This window comes from Salvelinus fontinalis, chromosome 11 (assembly GCF_029448725.1).
Source record: "Salvelinus fontinalis isolate EN_2023a chromosome 11, ASM2944872v1, whole genome shotgun sequence".
NCBI lineage: Eukaryota > Metazoa > Chordata > Actinopteri > Salmoniformes > Salmonidae > Salvelinus > Salvelinus fontinalis.
Genome location: NC_074675.1, coordinates 30,446,710 through 30,472,506, shown reverse-complemented (window position 1 = coordinate 30,472,506; position 25,797 = coordinate 30,446,710). Strand labels below are relative to the sequence as shown.

Sequence of the window (25,797 nt, the reverse complement as noted above, 5' to 3'; positions counted from 1 at the left end):
TACCTGTCCAATGTAATATGTTACAGTACTGTTACTAATTACCCAAACTCAGTAAAGTAATCTGATTACTTTCAGTTACATTTTGATTAGAAGAATACTAAAAGGATCCATCAACGGCATTTGTCATCACAGTGGTGTCTAATTGGTGGTCATCAGTTGGTGTGTCATCACAGTGGTCTCTGATTGGTGGTCATCAGTTGGTGTGTCATCACAGTGGTCTCTGATTGGTGGTCATCAGTTGGTGTGTCATCACAGTGGTCTCTGATTGGTGGTCATCAGTTGGGGTGTCATCACAGTGGTGTCTGATTGGTGGTTATCAGTTGGTGTGTCATCACAGTGGTCTCTGATTGGTGGTCATCAGTTGGTGTGTCATCACAGTGGTCTCTGATTGGTGGTCATCAGTTGGTGTGTCATCACAGTGGTGTCTGATTGGTGGTCATCAGTTGGTGTGTCATCACAGTGGTCTCTGACTTGTGGTCAGACTTGCTCGGGTGGAAAAACTTAAAGGCCCATACAGTCAAAAATGTGATGTTCCTGTGTTTTATATACACCGAGTGTACAAAACATTAGGAATACCTTCCTTTTGCCGAAAGCGTTCCAGGTGTGTGGAAAGAGTTCCACAGGGAGGCTGGCCCATGTTGACTCCATTGCTTCCTACAGTTGTGTCAAGTTGGCTGGATGTCCTTTGGGTGGTGGACCATTCTTGATACACACAGAAAACTGTTGAGGGTGAAAAACCCAGCAGCGTTGCAGTTCTTGACACACTCAAACCGGTGCGCCTGGCGTTTACTACCATACCCTGTTCAAAGGCACTATCACCCTCTGAATGGCACATACACAATCCATGTCTCAATTGTCTCAAGGCTTAAAAATCATTCTTTAACCTGTCTCCTCTACCTTCATCTACACTGATTGAAGTGGATTTAACAGGTGACATCAATAAGGGATCATAGCTTTCACCTGGTCAGTCTATGTCATGGAAAGAGCAGGTGTTCCTAATGTTTTGTCCACTCTGTGTATATTTCCACACTATGAGGTCGGAATAATACTGTGGAATGGTGAAAATGATGATGATGCTCCTTTTCCTATAAGAGCTGTTTTTTCAGCCTGAAATTTCAGCCTGTTTTTGGTGGAATTGAGTTTTGGCCTGTCTGGTGAAATCACCAGGTGGTAAATTAGTTAACCGACCAATAAGAATAGCATTCCAAACCTCTCTGCCAATAATAGCTAGTTTTCATTTTTCCCCTCCTAACTCGGACCAATAGAAATTGTTCTTTGCCAAGAAGCTATTTTTTGTTTATTTTTGACCATTTTAATTGAAATCACAATAAGGCACTTAATTGTTAGTTAGAAATGATTTGATATTGAGCTAAAAACAGGTGCATTGGACCTTTAAACCTGCTCCTTTTTTCAATGCTTAACTGAATGTCATTGAGAAAACAGGAAGCTGTCATAATGTATTTTTTTTGCACAACATCCTTTAAAAAAAAAAAGTAATCCAAGAAGTAATCATCTCGTTTTTCCAAAAGTATCTGTAATCTGATTACAATGTTTTTTGCTGGTAACATAAGTAATTACAGTTACAGTTTTTGTTGTAATCAGATTACATGTAACTGATGTCATCATTTACTCCACGACCGTATTACTTATCATTTATAAGCACCTTTATTCAGTATCACGTGTCTAAGCACATAGCAGAACATTTGACCAAGACACAGTTGTTGTATGGACTTTATTGCATTAGAGACACACTTTGGACACAGTGAGTATCCTTCTTTATTAGTCAAATACAGACCACTAGTAGTCACTGTTTCCCCTTATATTATCTGAAGACCCTCATATTATCTGAAGACCCTTATATTATCTTTCCCCTATCTGAAGACCCTTATATTATCAGAAGACCCTTATATTATCAGAAGACCCATTGGTCTGTAGCCATTCTTGGAAATCCCAGACCAAGGACATGCTTGAACATTGTTAAATTGTGGGAGGCAACCCGTTTGTCTACAGAGACTGATCTGTAGCCCAAACACTTGTCTTTAATTTGATTTCTGAGCCATACACATTAGAATAAGACAATTCTGCTTTTTGACATTTACAATTATTAATATCTTCCTTTTACAAATCTCTTCTGATAAAAAAAGTTACAATAGTAAACCCGTATTGCCATGTTTTAAAAGATAATATCGCTGAAGTATATCACTTTAGGTTTTGGGGTACAGGTCAGTCTACTGTATAGGTTTTGGGGTGCAGGCCAGTCTTCAGTCTAGGTTTTGGGGTACAGGTCAGTATTCTGTCTAGGTTTTGGGGTACAGGTCAGTCTACTGTATAGGTTTTGGGGTACAGGCCAGTCTTCAGTCTAGGTTTTGGGGTACAAGCCAGTTTTCTGCACTCCAAATGCGGTGATGAAGATGTTGATGATGGCGGTGATGAAGACAAGGCCGGTGGCCACGTTGTTCATGATGTCCAGCTTCCTCTGGTTGGCTACGTCGTTCAGGTCCTTACGTGCTGGAACACACAGAGACAAACAGTGTTGTAACTGAGGCGAGATCCTATACCGCAGTGGTGCGTGGGTAATATCACAGAGGAAGCCAAGCCGGGAAACAAGACATATTATATCCTATGTTGTGATATTGTGTTGTTTGCTCTATAACCCTTTCGTTCATACGCCACCGTGATATACAATAATATACAACAACAAAAAACAGTCACACAGTGGCGGAATAAATTAAACTACACATACGTTTGTTTCACCACAAAACCAGAGAGAAACATCTGTCAGGCGACGTCCACAAAGCAAATATTACATATAACAGTCATATGACCTGCAGCGTGGTCAAGCAAGTTCATGTTTACAGTTTACTAAACAACTACTGGTTCAGAACTACAGAGTTACATCACGTCAGCTACAGACAACTGGTTTAGAACTACAGAGTTACATCACGTCAGCTACAGACAACTGGTTCAGAACTACAGAGTTACATCACGTCAGCTACAGACAACTGGTTCAGAACTACAGAGTTACATCACGTCAGCTACAGACAACTGGTTCAGAACTACAGAGTTACATCACGTCAGCTACAGACAACTGGTTTAGAACTACAGAGTTACATCACGTCAGCTACAGACAACTGGTTCAGAACTACAGAGTTACATCACGTCAGCTACAGACAACTGGTTCAGAACTACAGAGTTACATCACGTCAGCTACAGACAACTGGTTCAGAACTACAGAGTTACATCACGTCAGCTACAGACAACTGGAGCCCTGCTGGACTAAGATGACTGTTTAAAGGTCAGTAATAAACTGTTTACAACACATTGGTTGAATTGTGAAACGGACTGTGTGCTTCTGTTGCCCCTCGCATGGACATCTTACAGTCCAGGTTCTTTACTATAATGACACTTGACTTTACGATCCCAGACTCACCCATGGCGACAAACAGTACCCCAGCCAGCACCTGGAAGAGCAGGGAAGACCCGATGAGGACCACGACGGTGACGTAGTACCTGTAATGACGTATAATCTCTTAGACTCATCCTGCCTTGTGGCCAAAACCAGACGACTACAATGGAAATACAGTGAGTCAGGAAACTTTATTGTTACAATTATTTTACACACAAATATCCAGTTGTGTTTTAAATGATCAAATGAAATGTAATAAGAATACCTGAAGTCTGGCCCCTGTTCCAGGACGGCCTTCAGCTGGGCAGCGTTGGCCATCAGCAGGGCCACATCTAACATGCTCCCTGCCACCGTCTTCTTAGTGGCATAGTGGTTCAGATTCAGACTGGTGTTACCACCCTGAGACAGAGACAGAGACAGAGACAGAGACAGAGACAGAGACAGAGACAGAGACAGAGAGACAGAGAGACAGAGAGACAGAGAGACAGAGAGACAGAGAGACAGAGACAGAGACAGAGACAGAGACAGAGACAGAGACAGAGACAGAGACAGAGACAGAGACAGAGTCAGAGTCAGAGTGAGAGTGAGAGTGAGAGTGAGAGTGAGAGACAGAGAGACAGAGAGACAGAGAGAGAGAGACATAGACATAGACATAGACATAGACAGAGAGAGACAGAGAGAGAGAGAGAAAAAGAGAAAAAGAGAGAGAGACAGAGAGACAGAGAGACAGAGAGACAGAGAGACATAGACAGAGACATAGACATAGACATAGACATAGACATAGACATAGACATAGACAGAGAGAGACAGAGAGAGAGAAAAAGAGAAAAAGAGAAAAAGAGAGAGAGACAGAGAGAGTATTAACCATGAGTAAGGCCATGTCTAACATTCTCTCTGCTCTGGTCTTCTTAGTGGCATAGTGTTTCAGGTTGAGACTAGAGTCACCACCCTGAGGAAGGGAGGGAGCGAGGGACGGGTAAGTAAAATCCTCTACCCACTAGTTGTTTCTCCCCTTCATACAGTAGATGGAAGCAAATACAATCTGTAATCTGAACCCTCGTCAATTCTCCTAATGCACCAATAGATGGCAGCACAGTATCCAGAATAACATGTAGGAAACAGTGGTGAGGGGAGGGGGAAAACTGTATACTATACTATACTACATACGGTATACTATACTATACTATATACTGTATACTATATACTGTATACTATACTATATAATGTATAATATACTATACTGTATACTATACTATATACTGTATACTATACTATATACTGTATACTATACTATATACTGTATACTATACGATATACTATATAATGTATACTATACTATACTATATAATGTATAATATACTATACTGTATACTGTATACTATACTATATACTGTATACTATACTATATACTGTATACTACACTATATACTGTATAATATACTATATACTGTATACTATACTATATACTATATAATGTATACTATACTATACTATAGACCTTATACTATACTATATACTGTATACTGTATACTATACTATATACTGTATACTATACTATATACTGTATACTATACTATATACTATATAGTGTATACTATATACTGTATACTATACTATACTATATACTGTAACACAATCCAGGTGTGGAAGGCTGTTATAGATTTACCCAGAAAGACTCACATCTGTAATCGCTGCCAAAGGTGCTTCTACAAAGTATTGACTCAGGGGTCTGAATACTTATGTAAAATAGATATTTCTGTATTTCATTTCTCTGTGTGTGTTAGAGTGTGTCCATCATGGTGTACGTGCTGTGTGTGTGTATTAGAGTGTGTACATCGTAGTGTACGTGCTGTGTGTGTGTGTGTGTGTTAGAGTGTGTCCATCGTGGTGTACATGTTGTGTGTGTGTTAGAGTGTGTACATCGTGGGCTCCCGAGTGGCGCAGCGGTCTAAGGCACTGCATCTCAGTGCTAGAGGCGTCACTACAGATCCTGGTTGGATTCCAGGCTGTATCACAACTGTCCGTGATTGGGAGTCCCATTGGCCCAGCGTCGTCCGGGTTAGGGTTTGGTAGGCAGTCATTGTAAATAAGAATTTGTTCTTAACTGACTTGCCTATTTAAATAAATAAAACAAGTGTGTGTGTGTGTGTGTGTGTGTGTGTGTGTGTGTGTGTGTGTGTGTGTGTGTGTGTGTGTGTGTGTGTGTGTGTGTGTGTGTGTGTGTGTGTGTGTGTGTGTGTGTGTGTGTGTTCATCATGTTGTTTGTTTGCTCTGTGGCTCAGGGTAGATCAGGTGGCTAACCTGATCCCAGCTGTTCTGTAGACCAGTAGACCAGTAGACCATCAGACTCCACCAGACAAGACCAGTAGACCAGTAGACCATCAAACTCCACCAGTCCAGACCAGTAGACCATCAGACTCCATTAGACCAAACCAGTAGACCATCAGACTCCATCAGACCAGACCAGTAGACCATCAGACTCCATTAGACCAAACCAGTAGACCATCAGACTCCATCAGACCAGACCAGTAGACCATCAGACCAGACCAGTAGACAATCAGACCAGACCAGTAGACCATCAGACTCCATCAGACCAGACCAGTAGACCATCAGACTCCACCAGACTAGACCAGTAGAACATCAGACTCCATCAGACCAGTAGACCATCAGACTCCACCAGACCAGACCAGAAGACAATCAGACCAAACCAGTAGACCATCAGACTCCATCAGACCAGTAGACCACCAAACCAGACCAGTAGACCATCAGACTAGACCAGTAGACCAGTAGACCAGTAGACCATCAGACCAGACCAGTAGACCATCAGACTCCATCAGACCAGTAGACCACCAAACCAGACCAGTAGACCATCAGACTAGACCAGTAGACCAGTAGACCAGTAGACCACCAGACCAGACCAGTAGACCAACAGACTCTACCAGACCAGACCAGTAGACCATCAGACTCCACCAGACTAGACCAGTTAGACGACCAGACCAGTAGACCAACAGATTCCACCAGACCAGACCAGTAGACCATCAAACTCCACCAGACCAGTAGACCATCAGACTCCACCAGACCAGACCAGTAGACCATCAGACCAGACCAGTAGACCATCAGACCAGACCAATAGACCATCATACTCCATCAGACCAGACCAGTAGACCATCAGACTCCACCAGACTATACCAGTAGAACATCAGACTCCATCAGACCAGTAGACCATCAGACTCCACCAGACCAGACCAGAAGACAATCAGACCAAACCAGTAGACCATCAGACTCCATCAGACCAGTAGACCACCAAACCAGACCAGTAGACCATCAGACTAGACCAGTAGACCAGTAGACCAGTAGACCATCAGACCAGACCAGTAGACCATCAGACTCCATCAGACCAGTAGACCACCAAACCAGACCAGTAGACCATCAGACTAGACCAGTAGACCAGTAGACCAGTAGACCACCAGACCAGACCAGTAGACCAACAGACTCTACCAGACCAGACCAGTAGACCATCAGACTCCACCAGACTAGACCAGTTAGACGACCAGACCAGTAGACCAACAGATTCCACCAGACCAGACCAGTAAACCATCAAACTCCACCAGACCAGTAGACCATCAGACTCCACCAGACCAGACCAGTAGACCATCAGACCAGACCAGTAGACCATCAAACTCCACCAGACCAGTAGACCATCAAACTCCACCAGACCAGTAGACCATCAGACTCCACCAGACCAGACCAGTAGACCATCAGACCAGACCAGTAGACCATCAGACCAGACCAATAGACCATCATACTAGACCAGTAGACCAGTAGACCAGTAGACCACCAGACCAGACCAGTAGACCAACAGACTCTACCAGACCAGACCAGTAGACCATCAGACTAGACCAGTAGACCAGTAGACCAGTAGACCACCAGACCAGACCAGTAGAGTTTACAATTGGCTCATTCATCCCCCTCCTCTCCCCTGTAACTATTCCCCAGGTCGTTGCTGCAAATGAGAACGTGTTCTCAGTCAACTTACCTGGTAAAATAACGGTAAAATAAATAAAATAAAAATACTCCATCAGACCAGCACTATACCTCATCGGCTCTAGTTCACCCACACAGAGTGTGTGTGTGTGTGTGTGTGTGTGTGTGTGTGTGTGTGTGTGTGTGTGTGTGTGTGTGTGTGTGTGTGTGTGTGTGTGTGTGTGTGTGTGTGTGTGTGTGTACGGCAGGCCACCTAACTTCCACAAAGCAGCTGTTTCAGTAGTGTGTTAACATAGCAGAAGAGAGACTAAGCATGCTACCTAATCCACTAATGTTGCTATGGAGTAGAAGTACAGGGAAGGAGAGACAATTCAGTACTAGTTATCAACACAAGGGGGCACTATGCATCAACAAACTGCTATGCTGGGTGTTTTTCTATAAGACTGCTGCACTTGTAATACCAGTAAATGACCAATAGAGGGCAGCACTGACCATGACTGCAGATCTGATTTATGATGATTGATTGTGTTTGAGATATTAAACAAACCACTTGAAATTGTAATGTGTACTTATCCGGTAGTTGAAACAATCGTTTTTATAGATGTTACTGTAAATTGATGGCATATCTAAGTTAATGGACCATTTCCATTTACTCAGACTGCATGGAGCCAACGTTTCTGTTTGAGAAGTAAAGTTTGTGTATACACGTGTGTGTGTGTGTCTTGCACGCCCGTTCCTGCCTGCGTTCGTGCACGTGTGTGTGTGTGCGTCTTGCACACCCGTTCCTGCGTGCGTTCGTGCACGTGTGTGTGTGCGTCTTGCACGCCCGTTCCTGCATGCGTTCGTGCACGTGTGTGTGTGCGTCTTGCACGCCCGTTCCTGCCTGCGTTCGTGCACGTGTGTGTGTGCGTCTTGCACGCCCGTTCCTGCCTGCGTTCGTGCACGTGTGTGTGTGTGCGTCTTGCACGCCCGTTCCTGCGTGCGTTCGTGCACGTGTGTGTGTGTGTCTTTCCGCTATGTTGAGCATGAGAGGATCAGCTGTAGTCGTTATTACTTATCTAATAACAAAAAGAGAAGCAGACAAACAATGATATCCTCTAACCATCAGGATACTGATGTTCCCCTCAACGATATCACAACAAACATCTCCACCAGGAAGTGATACTGATGTTCCCCTCATAACAACGATATCACAACAAACATCTCCACCAGGAAGTGACACTGATGTTCCCCTCAACGATATCACAACAAACATCTCCACCAGGAAGTGATACTGATGTTCCCCTCATAACAACGATATCACAACAAACATCTCCACCAGAAAGTGATACTGATGTTCCCCTCATAACAACGATATCACAACAAACATCTCCACCAGGAAGTGATACTGATGTTCCCCTCATAACAACGATATCACAACAAACATCACCAGGAAGTGATACTGATGTTCCCCTCAAAACAACGATATCACAACAAACATCTCCACCAGGAAATGATACTATAGATAGTTGTAGCTAGTAATTAAGTTGTCCTGCTGAGGAGAGGATTTAGGGGGCGTTACACTGTACAGTAATACAGTTGTCCTGCTGAGGAGAGGGTTTAGGGGGCGTTACACTGTACAGTAATACAGTTGTCCTGCTGAGGAGAGGGTTTAGGGGGCGTTACACTGTACAGTAATACAGTTGTCCTGCTGAGGAGAGGGTTTAGGGGACGTTACACTGTACAGTGGTGCGTTGTTGGGAGAAAAGGGAATGGTACCACTCTTCTACTGGGGAGAAAAGGGAATGGTACCCCCTCTTCTACTGGAGAGAAAAGGGAATGGTACCCCTCTTCTACTGGGGAGAAAAGGGAATGGTACCCCTCTTCTACTGGGGAGAAAAGGGAATGGTACCCCTCTTTTACTGGGGAGAAAATGGAATGGTTCCCCCTCTTCTACTGGGGAGAAAATGGAATGGTTCCCCCTCTTCTACTGGGGAGAAAAGGGAATGGTACCCCTCTTTTACTGGGGAGAAAAGGGAATGGTACCCCTCTTCTACCGGGGAGAAAAGGGAATGGTACCCCTCTTTTACTGGGGAGAAAAGGGAATGGTACCCCTCTTCTACCGGGGAGAAAAGGGAATGGTACCCCTCTTCTACTGGGGAGAAAAGGGAATGGTACCCCTCTTCTACTGGAGAGAAAAGGGAATGGTACCCCTCTTCTACTGGGGAGAAAAGGGAATGGTACCCCCTCTTCTACTGGGGAGAAAAGGGAATGGTACCCCTCTTCTACTGGGGAGAAAAGGGAATGGTACCCCTCTTTTACTGGGGAGAAAAGGGAATGGTACCCCTCTTCTACTGGGGAGAAAAGGGAATGGTACCCCCTCTTCTACTGGGGAGAAAAGGGAATGGTACCCCTCTTCTACTGGGGAGAAAAGGGAATGGTACCCCTCTTCTACTGGGGAGAAAAGGGAATGGTTCCCCCTCTTCTACTGGGGAGAAAAGGGAATGGTACCCCTCTTCTACTGGGGAGAAAAGGGAATGGTTCCCCCTCTTCTACTGGGGAGAAAAGGGAATGGTACCCCCTCTTCTACTGGAGAGAAAAGGGAATGGTACCCCTCTTCTACTGGGGAGAAAAGGGAATGGTACCCCTCTTTTACTGGGGAGAAAAGGGAATGGTACCCCTCTTTTACTGGGGAGAAAAGGGAATGGTACCCCTCTTCTACTGGGGAGAAAAGGGAATGGTACCCCTCTTCTACTGGGGAGAAAAGGGAATGGTACCCCTCTTCTACTGGGGAGAAAAGGGAATGGTACCCCTCTTTTACTGGGGAGAAAATGGAATGGTTCCCCCTCTTCTACTGGGGAGAAAATGGAATGGTTCCCCCTCTTCTACTGGGGAGAAAAGGGAATGGTACCCTTCTTTTACTGGGGAGAAAAGGGAATGGTACCCCTCTTCTACCGGGGAGAAAAGGGAATGGTACCCCTCTTCTACTGGGGAGAAAAGGGAATGGTACCCCTCTTCTACCGGGGAGAAAAGGGAATGGTACCCCCTCTTCTACTGGGGAGAAAAGGGAATGGTACCCCTCTTCTACTGGGGAGAAAAGGGAATGGTACCCCTCTTTTACTGGGGAGAAAAGGGAATGGTACCCCTCTTCTACTGGGGAGAAAAGGGAATGGTACCCCCTCTTCTACTGGGGAGAAAAGGGAATGGTACCCCTCTTCTACTGGGGAGAAAAGGGAATGGTACCCCTCTTCTACTGGGGAGAAAAGGGAATGGTTCCCCTCTTTTACTGGGGAGAAAAGGGAATGGTACCCCTCTTTTACTGGGGAGAAAAGGGAATGGTACCTGTCACGTTCCTGACCTATTTCTGTTAGTTTATGTGTGTTAGTTGGTCAGGACGTGAGGTTGGGTGGGCATTCTATGTTTTCTGTTTCTGTGTTGGTTTTTGGGTTGCCTGGTATGGCTCTTAATTAGAGGCAGGTGTTTGGCGTTCCTCTAATTAAGAGTCATATTTAGGTAGGCGTTGTCACAGTGTTCGTTGTGGGTGATTGTCTTCCGTGTCTGTGTTTGTACACCACGCGGGACTGTTTACGGTTTGTTCGGTTTGTGTAGCCTATGTTCCTATTCGTGCGTTTTTTCTTGTTTTATGTAAGTACGTCGTCTAGGTCTGTCTACACCGTTTGTTGTTTTTTGTTAGTTTATTCAAGTTCGTGTTTTCGTTTAATAAATTATGTATTCAAACTTCGCTGCGCCTTGGTTCCCTCAATACTCCTCCTCTTCCGAAGATGAAGAGGAGGAGGACTGCCGTTACAGTACCCCTCTTCTACTGGGGAGAACAGGGAATGGTTCACTCTTCTACTGGGGAGAAAAGGGAATGGTACCCCTCTTCTACTGTGGAGAAAAGGGAATGGTACCCCTCTTCTACTGGGGAGAAATGGGAATGGTACCCCTCTTCTACTGGGGAGAAAAGGGAATGGTACCCCTCTACTGGGGAGAAAAGGGAATGGTACCCCTCTACTGGGGAGAAAAGGGAATGGTACCCCTCTACTGGGGAGAAAAGGGAATGGTACCCCTCTACTGGGGAGAAAAGGGAATGGTACCCCTCTACTGGGGAGAAAAGGGAATGGTACCCCTCTACTGGGGAGAAAGGGGAATGGTTGTAAGTAAACAGTCATATTACTAAAGTTGTCCTCTTAATACAGGGGACGTTGTTGTAGTTTGTGTTTTTAAAGGTGTACTGCTTTGTAGTGTTGCTCTTCCTGCTGTGTACTTTGTCTCTTCTTTGATCTCTTGGAAACAATGTCCGTATTCCTCAACCCGTAAATCTGTCACAACACCGTCATGTCTGTCAGCAAGTCCTTTGTATCCGATTCCACCCCAGAGGAGGAGGGAAATATCTTTGGTGTCTCCAATTGTTCTGACAGTTCTCACATAGAAACTTCACTGTGAGGATGTTTGACATGTTTAGTTTGTTTTACATTCGTATCACAAAACATGTTTCAGAACATCATGATGGAAGCGGCCATTTTAGGTCCTTTCCAGAACCAGACCTCCTGTAAGAGCCTGTGAACTGTGACCCCAACATGATACAGACAACATCTCTGTGTTATTGTCCTGTTTCTTCAACCTATATCGTGCTTCTTGTTTTAAAACATGTATTTTCTATTATTATTATTATTATCTAGATTATTATTATTATTATTAACTCTGCATTGCTGGAAGGAGCTCCCAAGGTAGGAATGTCACTGTACTGTTTTACACCTGTTGTATCGGGTGCACCTGGCGAATACCTGTTGTATCCGGTGCACCTGGCGAATACCTGTTGTATCCGGTGCACCTGGCGAATACCTGTTGTATCCGGTGCACCTGGCGAATACCTGTTGTATCCGGTGCACCTGGCGAATACCTGTTGTATCCGGTGCACCTGGCGAGTACCTGTTGTATCCGGTGCACCTGGCGAATACCTGTTGTATCCGGTGCACCTGGCGAATACCTGTTGTATCGGGTGCACCTGGCGAATACCTGTTGTATCCGGTGCACCTGGCGAATACCTGTTGTATCCGGTGCACCTGGCGAATACCTGTTGTTTTCGGTGCACCTGGCGAATACCTGTTGTATCCGGTGCACCTGGCGAATACCTGTTGTATCCGGTGCACCTGGCGAATACCTGTTGTATCCGGTGCACCTGGCGAATACCTGTTGTATCCGGTGCACCTGGCGAATACCTGTTGTATCGGGTGCACCTGGCGAATACCTGTTGTATCGGGTGCACCTGGCGAATACCTGTTGTATCCGGTGCACCTGGCGAATACCTGTTGTATCCGGTGCACCTGGCGAATACCTGTTGTATCCGGTGCACCTGGCGAATACCTGTTGTATCCGGTGCACCTGGCGAATACCTGTTGTATCCGGTGCACCTGGCGAATACCTGTTGTATCGGGTGCACCTGGCGAATACCTGTTGTATCGGGTGCACCTGGCGAATACCTGTTGTATCCGGTGCACCTGGCGAATACCTGTTGTATCCGGTGCACCTGGCGAGTACCTGTTGTATCCGGTGCACCTGGCGAGTACCTGTTGTATCCGGTGCACCTGGCGAGTACCTGTTGTATCCGGTGCACCTGGCGAATACCTGTTGTATCCGGTGCACCTGGCGAATACCTGTTGTATCCGGTGCACCTGGCGAATACCTGTTGTATCGGGTGCACCTGGCGAATACCTGTTGTATCGGGTGCACCTGGCGAATACCTGTTGTATCCGGTGCACCTGGCGAATACCTGTTGTATACGGTGCACCTGGCGAATACCTGTTGTATCCGGTGCACCTGGCGAATACCTGTTGAAACTTTCAGATGACTCGTTCTCTCAAACGGACTGAAGAGAAAATCAACAACTTGTCAATCATTTGAAGAATTGTAAACTTTTGTTTTGGTAAGTCAGGTAAGTCATTGAGGAAAACATTGTCTTTTACAATAACAACCTGACCTCTGACCTTTGTACAGCGACGGGGGTATAAATGTGTTGCTGCACTGCCTGGTTGTTATTCCTCCTACGTCCCTGATCTCTTGGAACTGACGTCTGCCTTCCTAGAACTCTAAGTGTTTCATAACACTGACTTCATGTCCCACCACGTGCTCAGGGAGGGAGGGAGGAGAGGAGGAATGTATATACTGTATACTGGTTCTCCTCTGACACCGCTACAGTCACACGGTATTTACATTACTTACAGGGAGGGCTGCCAGAATATACACTCATATCTCTTTTTCACGCACTCGTTTTCTCAAATCTTCTCCCGTTTTTGGTTCTCTCTCTCTCTCTCTCTCTCTCTCTCTCTCTCTCTCTCTCTCTCTCTCTCTCTCTCTCTCTCTCTCACACACTAACTCTCTCTCACTAACTCTCTCTCTCTAACTCTCTCTCTCTAACTCTCTCTCTCACTAACTCTCTATCACTAACTCTCTCTCTCTCTCCTTCCCTCTCAATAACTATAAACCCTGAAAGCCCAGACATTATTAAATGTATTTATATCTACCTGTGGATACATATATAAAGGACTGTAGTGTAGGTAAAGTCTGGAGTCCTGTCTTTCCCTTTAAATTCATTTTCCTTTCCTGAAAGCAGGAAAGACCCAGCACCAGGCTCAAGTCTAGTAACCACACACACACACACACACACACACACACACACACACACACACACACACACACACACACACACACACACACACACACACACACACACACACACACACACATAGGCTCAGGTCGAGTTATACCACACACACACACACATAGGCTCAGGTCGAGTTATACCACACACACACACACACACACACACACACACACACACACACACACACACACACACACACACACACACACACACACACACACACACACACAGGCTCAGGTCGAGTTATACCACACACACTGTGGTACTGTTTTAGTTAACAAGCAGGATTATTAAATAAACACAACGGGAGAGGTCTGGAATATTCCTCAAAGGGGGCCGTATACCAGCCCACAGGAAGTAAAACATCTCCCCTTACTGCTCATTGGCTGCTCCCCTGGCCGATGGCGAATGGGAACAGGCTAGGAGTGGGTCAGAGTGGCACATTCTCCCCTCAGTTTTGTCTTTCTTTCTTCTGTTTTACCCACTGTGTATCTTGGCACAACGACGACCTTCATAGAGACCTTTTATAGTATTATTTATACAGGTATTTTCTATGGGGGGGGACAGGACAGGGGGGGGGCGGGATGGGGGGATGACAGGATGGGGGGCGGGACGTGGGGACGACATGCCGGGGATGGGACGGGGAGACGGGGGGCGGCATGAGGGGACGGGGGGGACGACAGGATGGGGGGTGGGACGGGACGGGGGGGACGGGGGGGGACCGCAAGGGAAACATCTGAGACAGGGTAGAGACATTTTTCCAGTTCATGAATTGACTGAACTGAGTTAATTGACCCCTACCTTACACTATGTAACTAACTAAAGACGAGCAAATTGTTCTTCTGACACTGTAATTTGAAAGTTTGCCATGAGTTAACGGGCGGGGGTCTGGAGGGAACGGGCGGGGGTCTGGAGGGAACGGGTGGGGGTCTGGAGGGAACAGGCGGGGGTCTGGAGTTAACAGGCGGGGGTCTGGAGGGAACGGGCGGGGGTCTGGAGGGAACAGGCGGGGGTCTGGAGTTAACAGGCGGGGGTCTGGAGGGAACGGGCGGGGGTCTGGAGGGAACGGGCGGGGGTCTGGAGGGAACAGGCGGGGGTCTGGAGGGAACGGGCGGGGGTCTGAAGGGAACGGGCGGGGGTCTGGAGGGAACGGGCGGGGGTCTTGAGGGAACAGACGGAGGTCTGGAGGGAACGGGCGGGGGTCTGGAGGGAACGGGCGGGGGTCTGGAGGGAACAGGCGGGGGTCTGGAGGGAACGGGCATTTTATCTAACTGTGTAGTAGTAGGATGTAGTCCCAGAGTGTTTCCTGATCGGGGCATATGATCAAAAACAGTCCTCGTGAACTCCTATCAGAACATTCACTATCACTGGGACAACTACACTTTATGTATCAAACATGAATTATCTATCACTATCACTGGGACAACTACACGTTATGTATCAAACATGAATTATCTATCACTATCACTGGGACAACTACACTTTATGTATCAAACATGAATTATCTATCACTATCACTGGGACAACTACACTTTGCTAGTGTTCAAAAGTTTCATGCATGACGTTTGCTGACAAATACTGTACCTCTGAAAACATGTAGGCCTCTACAGTATGTGTGGCATCAAATCACCATACCTGCCTGACATGACAGGATTTACTGCTACAGGTGCAGGATCTTAATTTGATCAACCTGTTGATCAAGACATGAACACATGTATTGTATTCAAGATTTACAAAGGCTTCTAAAGTTTATAATTTCCACTTTCAAATTTTAGACTTGATTTATCCTTACAACAAATGTACCAACCCCTACAAAAATGTCGATCAATAATAATCCACACAATCATTTCCTGTTGCTGCATGGTTATTTTCCTACTGTGAGAAACTGGTCAATTTCAGATCCTACATGTGTAAGCATTCAAAAAGAAAACATAGATAACTATCAGTGTGTCACACCCTGATCCTTGTTATTCTCTATGTTTGGTTCCGTCAGGGTGTGATTTCGGTGGGCATTCTATGTTCTCTATTTCTTTGTGTTTGGCCGAGTGTGGTTCCCAATCAGAGGCAGCAGTCTTTCATTGTCTCTGATTGGGGATCATACTTAGGCAGCCCTTTTCCCTCCTTCAGTGGGATCTTGTCTTTGTTTTGAGAGCATGTAGTTTGCACGACGAAGCTGTTCGGTCGTTGTATTGTTTTTTGGTGGAACATTTAAATTAAAGAAGAATGTACGCCTACTACGCTGCACCTTGGTCTCATTCCGACAACAAACGTTACACAGTGTTACCGTGCCAACGACAGATACAGGTTATATTTCACCCCACACCTTAGGGTTCTCAGCCAATCATACCCCTGCTTGTCGGGTGTCTTGGCCAATGGAGAGAGGAAAGTGAGGGTAAGAGGGTGAGGATAGGAGAGAGAGGGGAGAAGGAAGAAGTAGAGAGAGAGGGAGAGAAGGACAGAGATAGGAGAAAGAGAGAGAGAGGGGAGAGGAGAGAGAGAAGGAGACAGAGAGAGAGAGAGCGAGAGAGAGAGAGAGAGAGAGGGGAGAGGAGAGAGAGGAGACAGAGAGAGAGGGGAGAAAGAGAGAGGCAGAGAGAGAGAGAGAAAAAGACAGAGAGAGAGACAGAGAGAGAGAAGGAGAAAGAGACAAAGGCAGATAGAGAGAAAAACATAGAAAGGGAGAGGGGCCCATCTCATACGCTGAGTGAGCTCTTACATAACCTAGGTACTGTATGTCAGTCCTGAATGAACTCTTATGTGACCTAGAGACACTATATATACACAAAAGTATTTGGCTATTTCAGCCACACCCGTTGCTGACAGGTGTATAAAATCGAGCTCACAGCAATGCAATCTCCATAAACAAACATAGCATGGCCTTACTGAAGAGCTCAGTGACTTTCAACATGGCACCGGCATAGGATGCCATCTTTCCAACTAGCCAGTTCGTCAAATTTTGGCCCTGCTAGAGCTGCTCCAGTCGATTGTAAGTGCTGTTATTGTGAAGTGGAAACTTCTAGGAGCAACAACGGCTCAGCCTCAAAGTGGTAGGCCACACAAGCTCACAGAATGGGACCATGCTGAAGCGCGTAACGCACAAAAATTGTCTGTCCTCGGTTGCAACACTCGCTACCGAGTTCCAAACTGCCTCTGGAAGCAACTTCAGCACAATAACTGTTCGTCAGTAGCTTCATAAAATTGGTTTCTTTGGCCGAGCAGCCATAGGACTCTGGAGCAGTGGAAACACATTCTCTGGAGCAGTGGAAACACATCTGGAGCAGTGGAAACACATTCTCTGGAGCAGTGGAAACACATTCTCTGGAGCAGTGGAAACACATTCTCTGGAGCAGTGGAAACACATTCTCTGGAGCAGTGGAAACACATTCTCTGGAGCAGTGGAAACACATCTGGAGCAGTGGAAACACATTCTCTGGAGCAGTGGAAACACATCTGGAGCAGTGGAAACACATTCTCTGGAGCAGAGGAAACACATTCTCTGGAGCAGTGGAAACACATTCTCTGGAGCAGTGGAAACACATTCTCTGGAGCAGTGGAAACACATTCTCTGGAGCAGTGGAAACATCTGGAGCAGTGGAAACACATTCTCTGGAGCAGTGGAAGCACATTCTCTGGAGCAGTGGAAACACATTCTCTGGAGCAGTGGAAACACATTCTCTGGAGCAGTGGAAACATCTGGAGCAGTGGAAACATCTGGAGCAGTGGAAACATCTGGAGCAGTGGAAACATCTGGAGCAGTGGAAACATCTGGAGCAGTGGAAACACATTCTCTGGAGCAGTGGAAACACATTCTCTGGAGCAGTGGAAACACATTCTCTGGAGCAGTGGAAACACATTCTCTGGAGCAGTGGAAACACATTCTCTGGAGCAGAGGAAACACAATCTCTGGAGCAGTGGAAACACATTCTCTGGAGCAGTGGAAACACATTCTCTGGAGCAGTGGAAACATCTGGAGCAGTGGAAACACATTCTCTGGAGCAGTGGAAACATCTGGAGCAGTGGAAACACTTTCTCTGAAGATGAATCACGCCTCACCATCTGGTAGAATAATGGCCTGGGGCTGTTGTTCATGGGTCGGGCTCGGCCCCTTAGCTCCAGTGAAGGGAAATCTTAACACTACAGCATACAATGACATTCTAGACGATTCTGTGCTTCCAACTTTGTGTCAACAGTTTAGGGAAGGCCCTTTCCTGTTTCAGCATGACAATGCCTCCGTGCACAAAGCGAGGTCCACACGGAAATGGTTTGTCGAGATTAGTGTTGAAGAACTTGACTGGCCTGCACAGAGCCCTGACCTCAACCCCATCGAACACTTTTGAGATTAATTGAAACACCAAATGCGAGCCAGGCCTAATCGCCCAACATCAGTACCCAACTTCACTAATGATCTTGTGGCTGAATGGAAGTCCCGGCAGAAATGTTCAAACATCTAGTGGAAAGCCTTCCCAGAAGAGTGGAGGCTGTTATAGCAGCAATGGGGGGACCAGCTCCATATTAATACCCATGATTTTGGAATGAGATGTTCGACCAGCAGGTGTCCACATACTTTTGGTAATGTAGTGTATGTCAGTCCTGAGTGAGCTCCTTTATAACCTAGATATGTCAGTCCTGAGCTCCTTTATAACCCAGCTATGTAGGTCCTGAGGGAGCTCCTTTATTACCTAGCTATGTCAGTCCTGAGCTCCTTTATAACATAGCTATGTCAGTCCTGAGCTCCTTTATAACCCAGCTATGTCAGTCCTGAGTGAGCTCCTTTATAACCCAGCTATGTCAGTCCTGAGCTCCTTTATAACCCAGCTATGTCAGTCCTGAGCTCCTTTATAACCCAGCTATGTCAGTCCTGAGCTCCTTTATAACCCAGCTATGTCAGTCCTGAGCTCCTTTATAAACCAGCTATGTCAGTCCTGAGCTCCTTTATAACCCAGCTATGTCAGTCCTGAGCTCCTTTATAACCCAGCTATGTCAGTCCTGAGCTCCTTTATAACCCAGCTATGTCAGTCCTAAGCTCCTTTATAACCCAGCTATGACAGTCCTGAGCTCCTTTATAACCCAGCTATGTCAGTCCTGAGCTCCTTTATAACCCAGCTATGTCAGTCCTAAGCTCCTTTATAACCCAGATATGTCAGTCCTGAGCTCCTTTATAACCCAGCTATGTCAGTCCTGAGTGAGCTCCTTTATAACCCAGCTATGTCAGTCCTGAGCACCTTTATAACCCAGCTATGTCAGTCCTGAGCTCCTTTATAACCCAGCTATGTCAGTCCTGAGTGAGCTCCTTTATAACCTAGCTATGTCAGTCCTGAGCTCCTTTATAACCCAGCTATGTCAGTCCTGAGCTCCTTTATAACCCAGCTATGTCAGTCCTGAGCTCCTTTATAACCCAGCTATGTCAGTCCTGAGCTCCTTTATAACCCAGCTATGTCAGTCCTGAGCTCCTTTATAACCCAGCTATGTCAGTCCTGAGCTCCTTTATAACCCAGCTATGTCAGTCCTGAGCTCCTTTATAACCCAGCTATGTCAGTCCTGAGCTCCTTTATAACCCAGCTATGTCAGTCCTGAGCTCCTTTATAACCCAGCTATGTCAGTCCTGAATGCCACCTCATGACTGTGGTTGACAGTATAAAGGGTGACAGAGGCTTACAGGCAGCAGCACCATGCACACACAGCATGTATCCCAAATGGCACCCTATTCCCTATGTACTGTAGTGCACTACTGTTGACCGTACAGTATGGGCCATGGTCAAAAGTAGTGCACTACATAGGGAATAGGGTTCCATTTGGGAGGTATAGTACACGTGTCAGTACTTGTGCTCACACAGTATGAACATATCTTGGAACACTTTACAGATCATGTACACACACACACACACACACACACACACACACACACACACACACACACACACACACACACACACACACACACACACACACACACACACACACACACACACACACGGCTACTAGTCTTATTTGGCCTATGGTGCAACAGCTTGTGTTTCATATTCATGGCTGATGTTGTTTTAGTGTTTGTATTGAAACCAGTAGAGATTAGAGTAGGTGACTTTAAATTATGTTTTACAGGGTTGGATCAAAGAGGTTGGGCCAGCCGGTATGGTCTCATATGACATGGCCTCACTGTGCAAACCCACACACCCACGGATGCACACACACACACACACACACACACACACACACACACACACACACACACACACACACACACACACACACACACACACACACACACACACACACACACACACACACACACACACACACACACACACACACACACACACACACACACACACACATTGAGGCATGTACGTATGTACACACACACAGAGGAAAGGGTAAAGGCCCTGTCCACAGTGTGATCAGCAGAATGGCAGAGAACTATCTTCAGAGAGCTATCTTCAGAGAGCTATCTTCAGAGAGCTATCTTCAGAGAACTATCTTCAGAGAACTATCTTCAGAGAACTATCTTCAGAGAACTATCTTCAGAGAGCTATCTTCAGAGAGCTATCTTCAGAGAGCTATCTTCAGAGAGCTATCTTCAGAGAGCTATCTTCAGAGAGCTATCTTCAGAGAGCTATCTTCAGAGAGCTATCTTCAGATAACTATCTTCAGAGAGCTATCTTCAGAGAGCTATCTTCAGAGAGCTATCTTCAGAGAGCTATCTTCAGAGAGCTATCTTCAGAGAGCTATCTTCAGAGAACTATCTTCAGAGAGCTATCTTCAGAGAGCTATCTTCAGAGAGCCATCTTCAGAGAGCCATCTTCAGAGAGCCATCTTCAGAGAACTATCTTCAGAGAGCTATCTTCAGAGAGCTATCTTCAGAGAGCTATCTTCAGAGAGCTATCTTCAGAGAGCTATCTTCAGAGAGCTATCTTCAGAGAGCTATCTTCAGAGAGCTATCTTCAGAGAGCTATCTTCAGAGAACTATCTTCAGAGAACTATCTTCAGAGAACTATCTTCAGAGAGCTATCTTCAGAGAACTATCTTCAGAGAACTATCTTCAGAGAACTATCTTCAGAGAGCCATCTTCAGAGAACTATCTTCAGAGAACTATCTTCAGAGAGCTATCTTCTCCTGCACTTCAGAGAATGTTAGGCAGAGGTGTCTGTAACAAGACCTCTCTGTGCCTCTCTGCTTCACACACACGCTCGCACAGACAGACAGACAGACAGACAGACAGACAGACAGACAGACAGACAGACAGACAGACAGTTTGTCAGTGTATTAGGTTTGAAACTTAACCCCTAAGTCCTCCCACTCAAATAGTGTTGTTTACAAGAAAACCAGTTCTGTTATGAAGTCTCCAGTATTAGGTAAAATAAAGACCAGATCTGTTAGGAAGTCTCCAGTATTAGGTAAAATAAAGACCAGATCTGTTATGAAGTCTCCAGTATTAGGTAAAATAAAGACCAGTTATGCCAGGAAGTCTCCAGTATTAGGTATTATAAAGACCAGTTATGCCAGGAAGTCTCCAGTATTAGGTATTATAAAGACCAGTTATGTCAGGAAGTCTCCAGTATTAGGTATTATAAAGACCAGTTATGCCAGGAAGTCTCCAGTATTAGGTATTATAAAGACCAGTTATGCCAGGAAGTCTCCAGTATTAGGTAAAATAAAGACCAGTTATGTTAGGAAGTCTCCAGTATTAGGTAAAATAAAGACCAGTTATGTTAGGAAGTCTCCAGTATTAGGTAAAATAAAGACCAGTTATGTCAGGAAGTCTCCAGTATTAGGTATTATAAAGAGCAGTTATGTTAGGAAGTCTCCAGTATTAGGTAAAATAAAGACCAGTTATGCCAGGAAGTCTCCAGTATTAGGTATTATAAAGACCAGTTATGCCAGGAAGTCTCCAGTATTAGGTAAAATAAAGACCAGTTATGTCAGGAAGTCTCCAGTATTAGGTATTATAAAGACCAGTTATGCCAGGAAGTCTCCAGTATTAGGTATTATAAAGACCAGTTATGCCAGGAAGTCTCCAGTATTAGGTAAAATAAAGACCAGTTATGTTAGGAAGTCTCCAGTATTGGATAAAATAAAGACCAGTTATGTTAGGAAGTCTCCAGTATTAGGTAAAATAAAGACCAGTTATGTCAGGAAGTCTCCAGTATTAGGTATTATAAAGACCAGTTATGTTAGGAAGTCTCCAGTATTAGGTAAAATAAAGACCAGTTATGCCAGGAAGTCTCCAGTATTAGGTATTATAAAGACCAGTTATGCCAGGAAGTCTCCAGTATTAGGTAAAATAAAGACCAGTTATGTCAGGAAGTCTCCAGTATTAGGTATTATAAAGACCAGTTATGTTAGGAAGTCTCCAGTATTAGGTAAAATAAAGACCAGTTATGTTAGGAAGTCTCCAGTATTAGGTAAAATAAAGACCAGTCCTGTTAGGAAGTCTCCAGTATTAGGTATTATAAAGACCAGTTATGCCAGGAAGTCTCCAGTATTAGGTATTATAAAGACCAGTTATGCCAGGAAGTCTCCAGTATTAGGTAAAATAAAGACCAGTTATGTTAGGAAGTCTCCAGTATTAGGTAAAATAAAGACCAGTCCTGTTAGGAAGTCTCCAGTATTAGGTATTATAAAGACCAGTTATGTCAGGAAGTCTCCAGTATTAGGTATTATAAAGACCAGTTCTGTTAGGAAGTCTCCAGTATTAGGTAAAGGAGCACAGTGAACTACAACAGAGCTATGAGAAATAGCTGTAAAACGGTGGGTATGTCCTCTTACTGCATGGAACAGAGAGTCACCAGTATCAGCTAAGAGAGCATTGTGACAACAGAACTGCAAACACCACAAACAGCTAAAAAACCTTGTTCTATCTTTAATGATAGTCTGCAACAGAGAACATAGAATGAAACAAGGAGTTTTCTATAGTTAAACATCCCCTCACTGCATAGTTATGTGGTGACAGATGACAGTTAGGTTAAAACATGCTAATGGCTATAACTGTACCAAACAGAGACTGGGTGTGGAGACTGACCTCATCCCAGAGGCCTTAGTGCAGCTGTCTTAACTCTGCTGACCCCTCACACACACACACACACACACACACACACACACACACACACACACACACACACACTGAGGCACGCACGCATCTACACACACACTCACACACACACACACACGCACACACACACACACACACACACACACACACACACACACACACACACACACACACACACACACACACACACACACACACACACACACACACACACACACACACACACACACACACACACACACACTGAGGCACGCATGCATCTACACACACACTCACACACACACTGAGGCACGCATGCATCTACACACACACTCACACACACACGCACGCACGCACACACGCACGCACGCACGCACACACACACACGCACGCACACACACACCCTTCATGGTTCCACATGTAGGGGCCCGGTGGCTGAACAGAAACAGAGGCAGCAGTGTTAGATGTACAACACTGTGATTTAATGCCTGATAGCACCACACACAGGTCTGGTTAACAGGGATGAACCTCTACCCATAGAGATGTCACAGGTCTGGTTAACAGAGATGAAACTCTACCCATAGAGATGTCACAGGTCTGGTTAACAGAGATGAACCTCTACCCATAGAGATGTCACAGGTCTGGTTAACAGAGATGAAACTCTACCCATAGAGATGTCACAGGTCTGGTTAACAGAGATGCAACTCTACCCATAGAGATGTCACAGGTCTGGTTAACAGAGATGAACCTCTACCCATAGAGATGTCACAGGTCTGGTTAACAGAGATGCAACTATACCCATAGAGATGTCACAGGTCTGGTTAACAGAGATGAACCTCTACCCATAGAGATGTCACAGGTTGGGTTAACAGAGATGCAACTCTACCCATAGAGATGTCACAGGTTGGGTTAACAGAGATGCAACTCTTCCCATAGAGATGTCACAGGTCTGGTTAACAGAGATGCAACTCTACCCATAGAGATGTCACAGGTCTGGTTAACAGAGATGAAACTATACCAATAGAGATTTCTGAAAATTAGAGTGTTAACACATCATGGTCTTGTCGTGGGGTTAAACATCTTTGTAGCTTTGTATGGAGTTAGTGATCATCTAGGGAGGCTCAGGCCAGAGCTCCTCTCTCTCTATCTGTCCTCCTCTCTCTCTATCTGTCCTCTCTCTCTATCTGTCCTCCTCTCTCTATCTGTCCTCCTCTCTCTCTATCTTTCCTCCTCTCTCTATATCTGTCCTCCTCTCTCTCTATATGTCCTCCTCTCCCTCTATCTGTCCTCCTCTCTCTCTATATGTCCTCCTCTCCCTCTATCTGTCCTCCTCTCTCTCTATCTGTCCTCCTCTCTCTATCTGTCTTCCTCTCTCTCTATCTGTCCTCCTCTCTCTGTCTGTCCTCCTCTCTCCCTATCTGTCTTCCTCTCTCTCTATATGTCCTCCTCTCTCTCTATCTGTCCTCCTCTCTCTATCTGTCCTCCTCTCTCTCTATCTGTCCTCCTCTCTCTCTATCTGTCCTCCTCTCTCTATCTGTCCTCCTCTCTCTATCTGTCCTCCTCTCTCTCTATATGTCCTCCTCTCTCTCTATCTGTCCTCTCTCTCTATATCTGTCCTCCTCTCTCCCTATCTGTCTTCCTCTCTCTCTATATGTCCTCCTCTCTCTCTATCTGTCCTCCTCTCTCTATCTGTCCTCCTCTCTCTCTATATGTCCTCCTCTCTCTCTATCTGTCCTCTCTCTCTATATCTGTCCTCCTCTCTCCCTATCTGTCCTCCTCTCTCTCTATCTGTCCTCCTCTCTCTATCTGTCCTCCTCTCTCCCTATCTGTCCTCCTCTCTCCCTATCTGTCCTCCTCTCTCTCTATCTGTCCTCTCTCTCTATCTGTCCTCCTCTCTCTATCTGTCCTCCTCTCTCTCTATCTTTCCTCCTCTCTCTATATCTGTCCTCCTCTCTCTCTATCTGTCCTCCTCTCCCTCTATCTGTCCTCCTCTCTCTCTATATGTCCTCCTCTCCCTCTATCTGTCCTCCTCTCTCTCTATCTGTCCTCCTCTCTCTATCTGTCTTCCTCTCTCTCTATCTGTCCTCCTCTCTCTGTCTGTCCTCCTCTCTCCCTATCTGTCTTCCTCTCTCTCTATATGTCCTCCTCTCTCTCTATATGTCCTCCTCTCTCTCTATCTGTCCTCCTCTCTATCTGTCCTCCTCTCTCCCTATCTGTCCTCCTCTCTCTCTATCTGTCTTCCTCTCTCTGTCTGTCCTCCTCTCTCTCTATCTGTCCTCCTCTCTCTCTATCTGTCCTCCTCTCTCTCTATCTGTCCTCCTCTCTCTCTATCTGTCCTCCTCTCTCTATCTGTCCTCCTCTCTCTATCTGTCCTCCTCTCTCTATCTGTCCTCCTCTCAATTCAATTCAATTCAATTCAAGGGGCTTTATTGGCATGGGAAACATGTGTTAACATTGCCAAAGCAAGTGAGGTAGATAATATACAAAAGTCAAATAAACAATAAAAAATGAACAGTAAACATTACACATACAGAAGTTTCAAAACAATAAAGACATTACAAATGTCTTATTATATATATATGCAGTGTTGTAACAATGTACAAATGGTTAAAGCACACAAGTTAAAGTAAATAAACATAAATATGGGTTGTATTTACAATGGTGTTTGTTCTTCACTGGTTGCCCTTTTCTGGTGGCAACAAGTCACAAATCTTGCTGCTGTGATGGCACACTGTGGAA

At 45.4% G+C, this 25,797-nt stretch overlaps 1 protein-coding gene across 1 annotated transcript in view; it reads right to left on the bottom strand.

The window, feature by feature from the left end:
* Window positions 1–1,718: 1,718 nt before the first annotated feature.
* Window positions 1,719–25,797, bottom strand: part of LOC129865498 (ninjurin-2-like) — a 65,172-nt gene continuing 41,093 nt past the window's right edge. The window contains exons 2-4 of the mRNA XM_055938345.1: window positions 3,672–3,805; window positions 3,431–3,510; window positions 1,719–2,508 (exon numbers count right to left, since the gene is read on the bottom strand). Of these exons, the coding sequence (XP_055794320.1) occupies window positions 2,360–2,508; window positions 3,431–3,510; window positions 3,672–3,805 (363 nt within the window). The 3' untranslated portion in view covers window positions 1,719–2,359. The remainder of the gene's footprint in view (window positions 2,509–3,430; window positions 3,511–3,671; window positions 3,806–25,797) is intronic.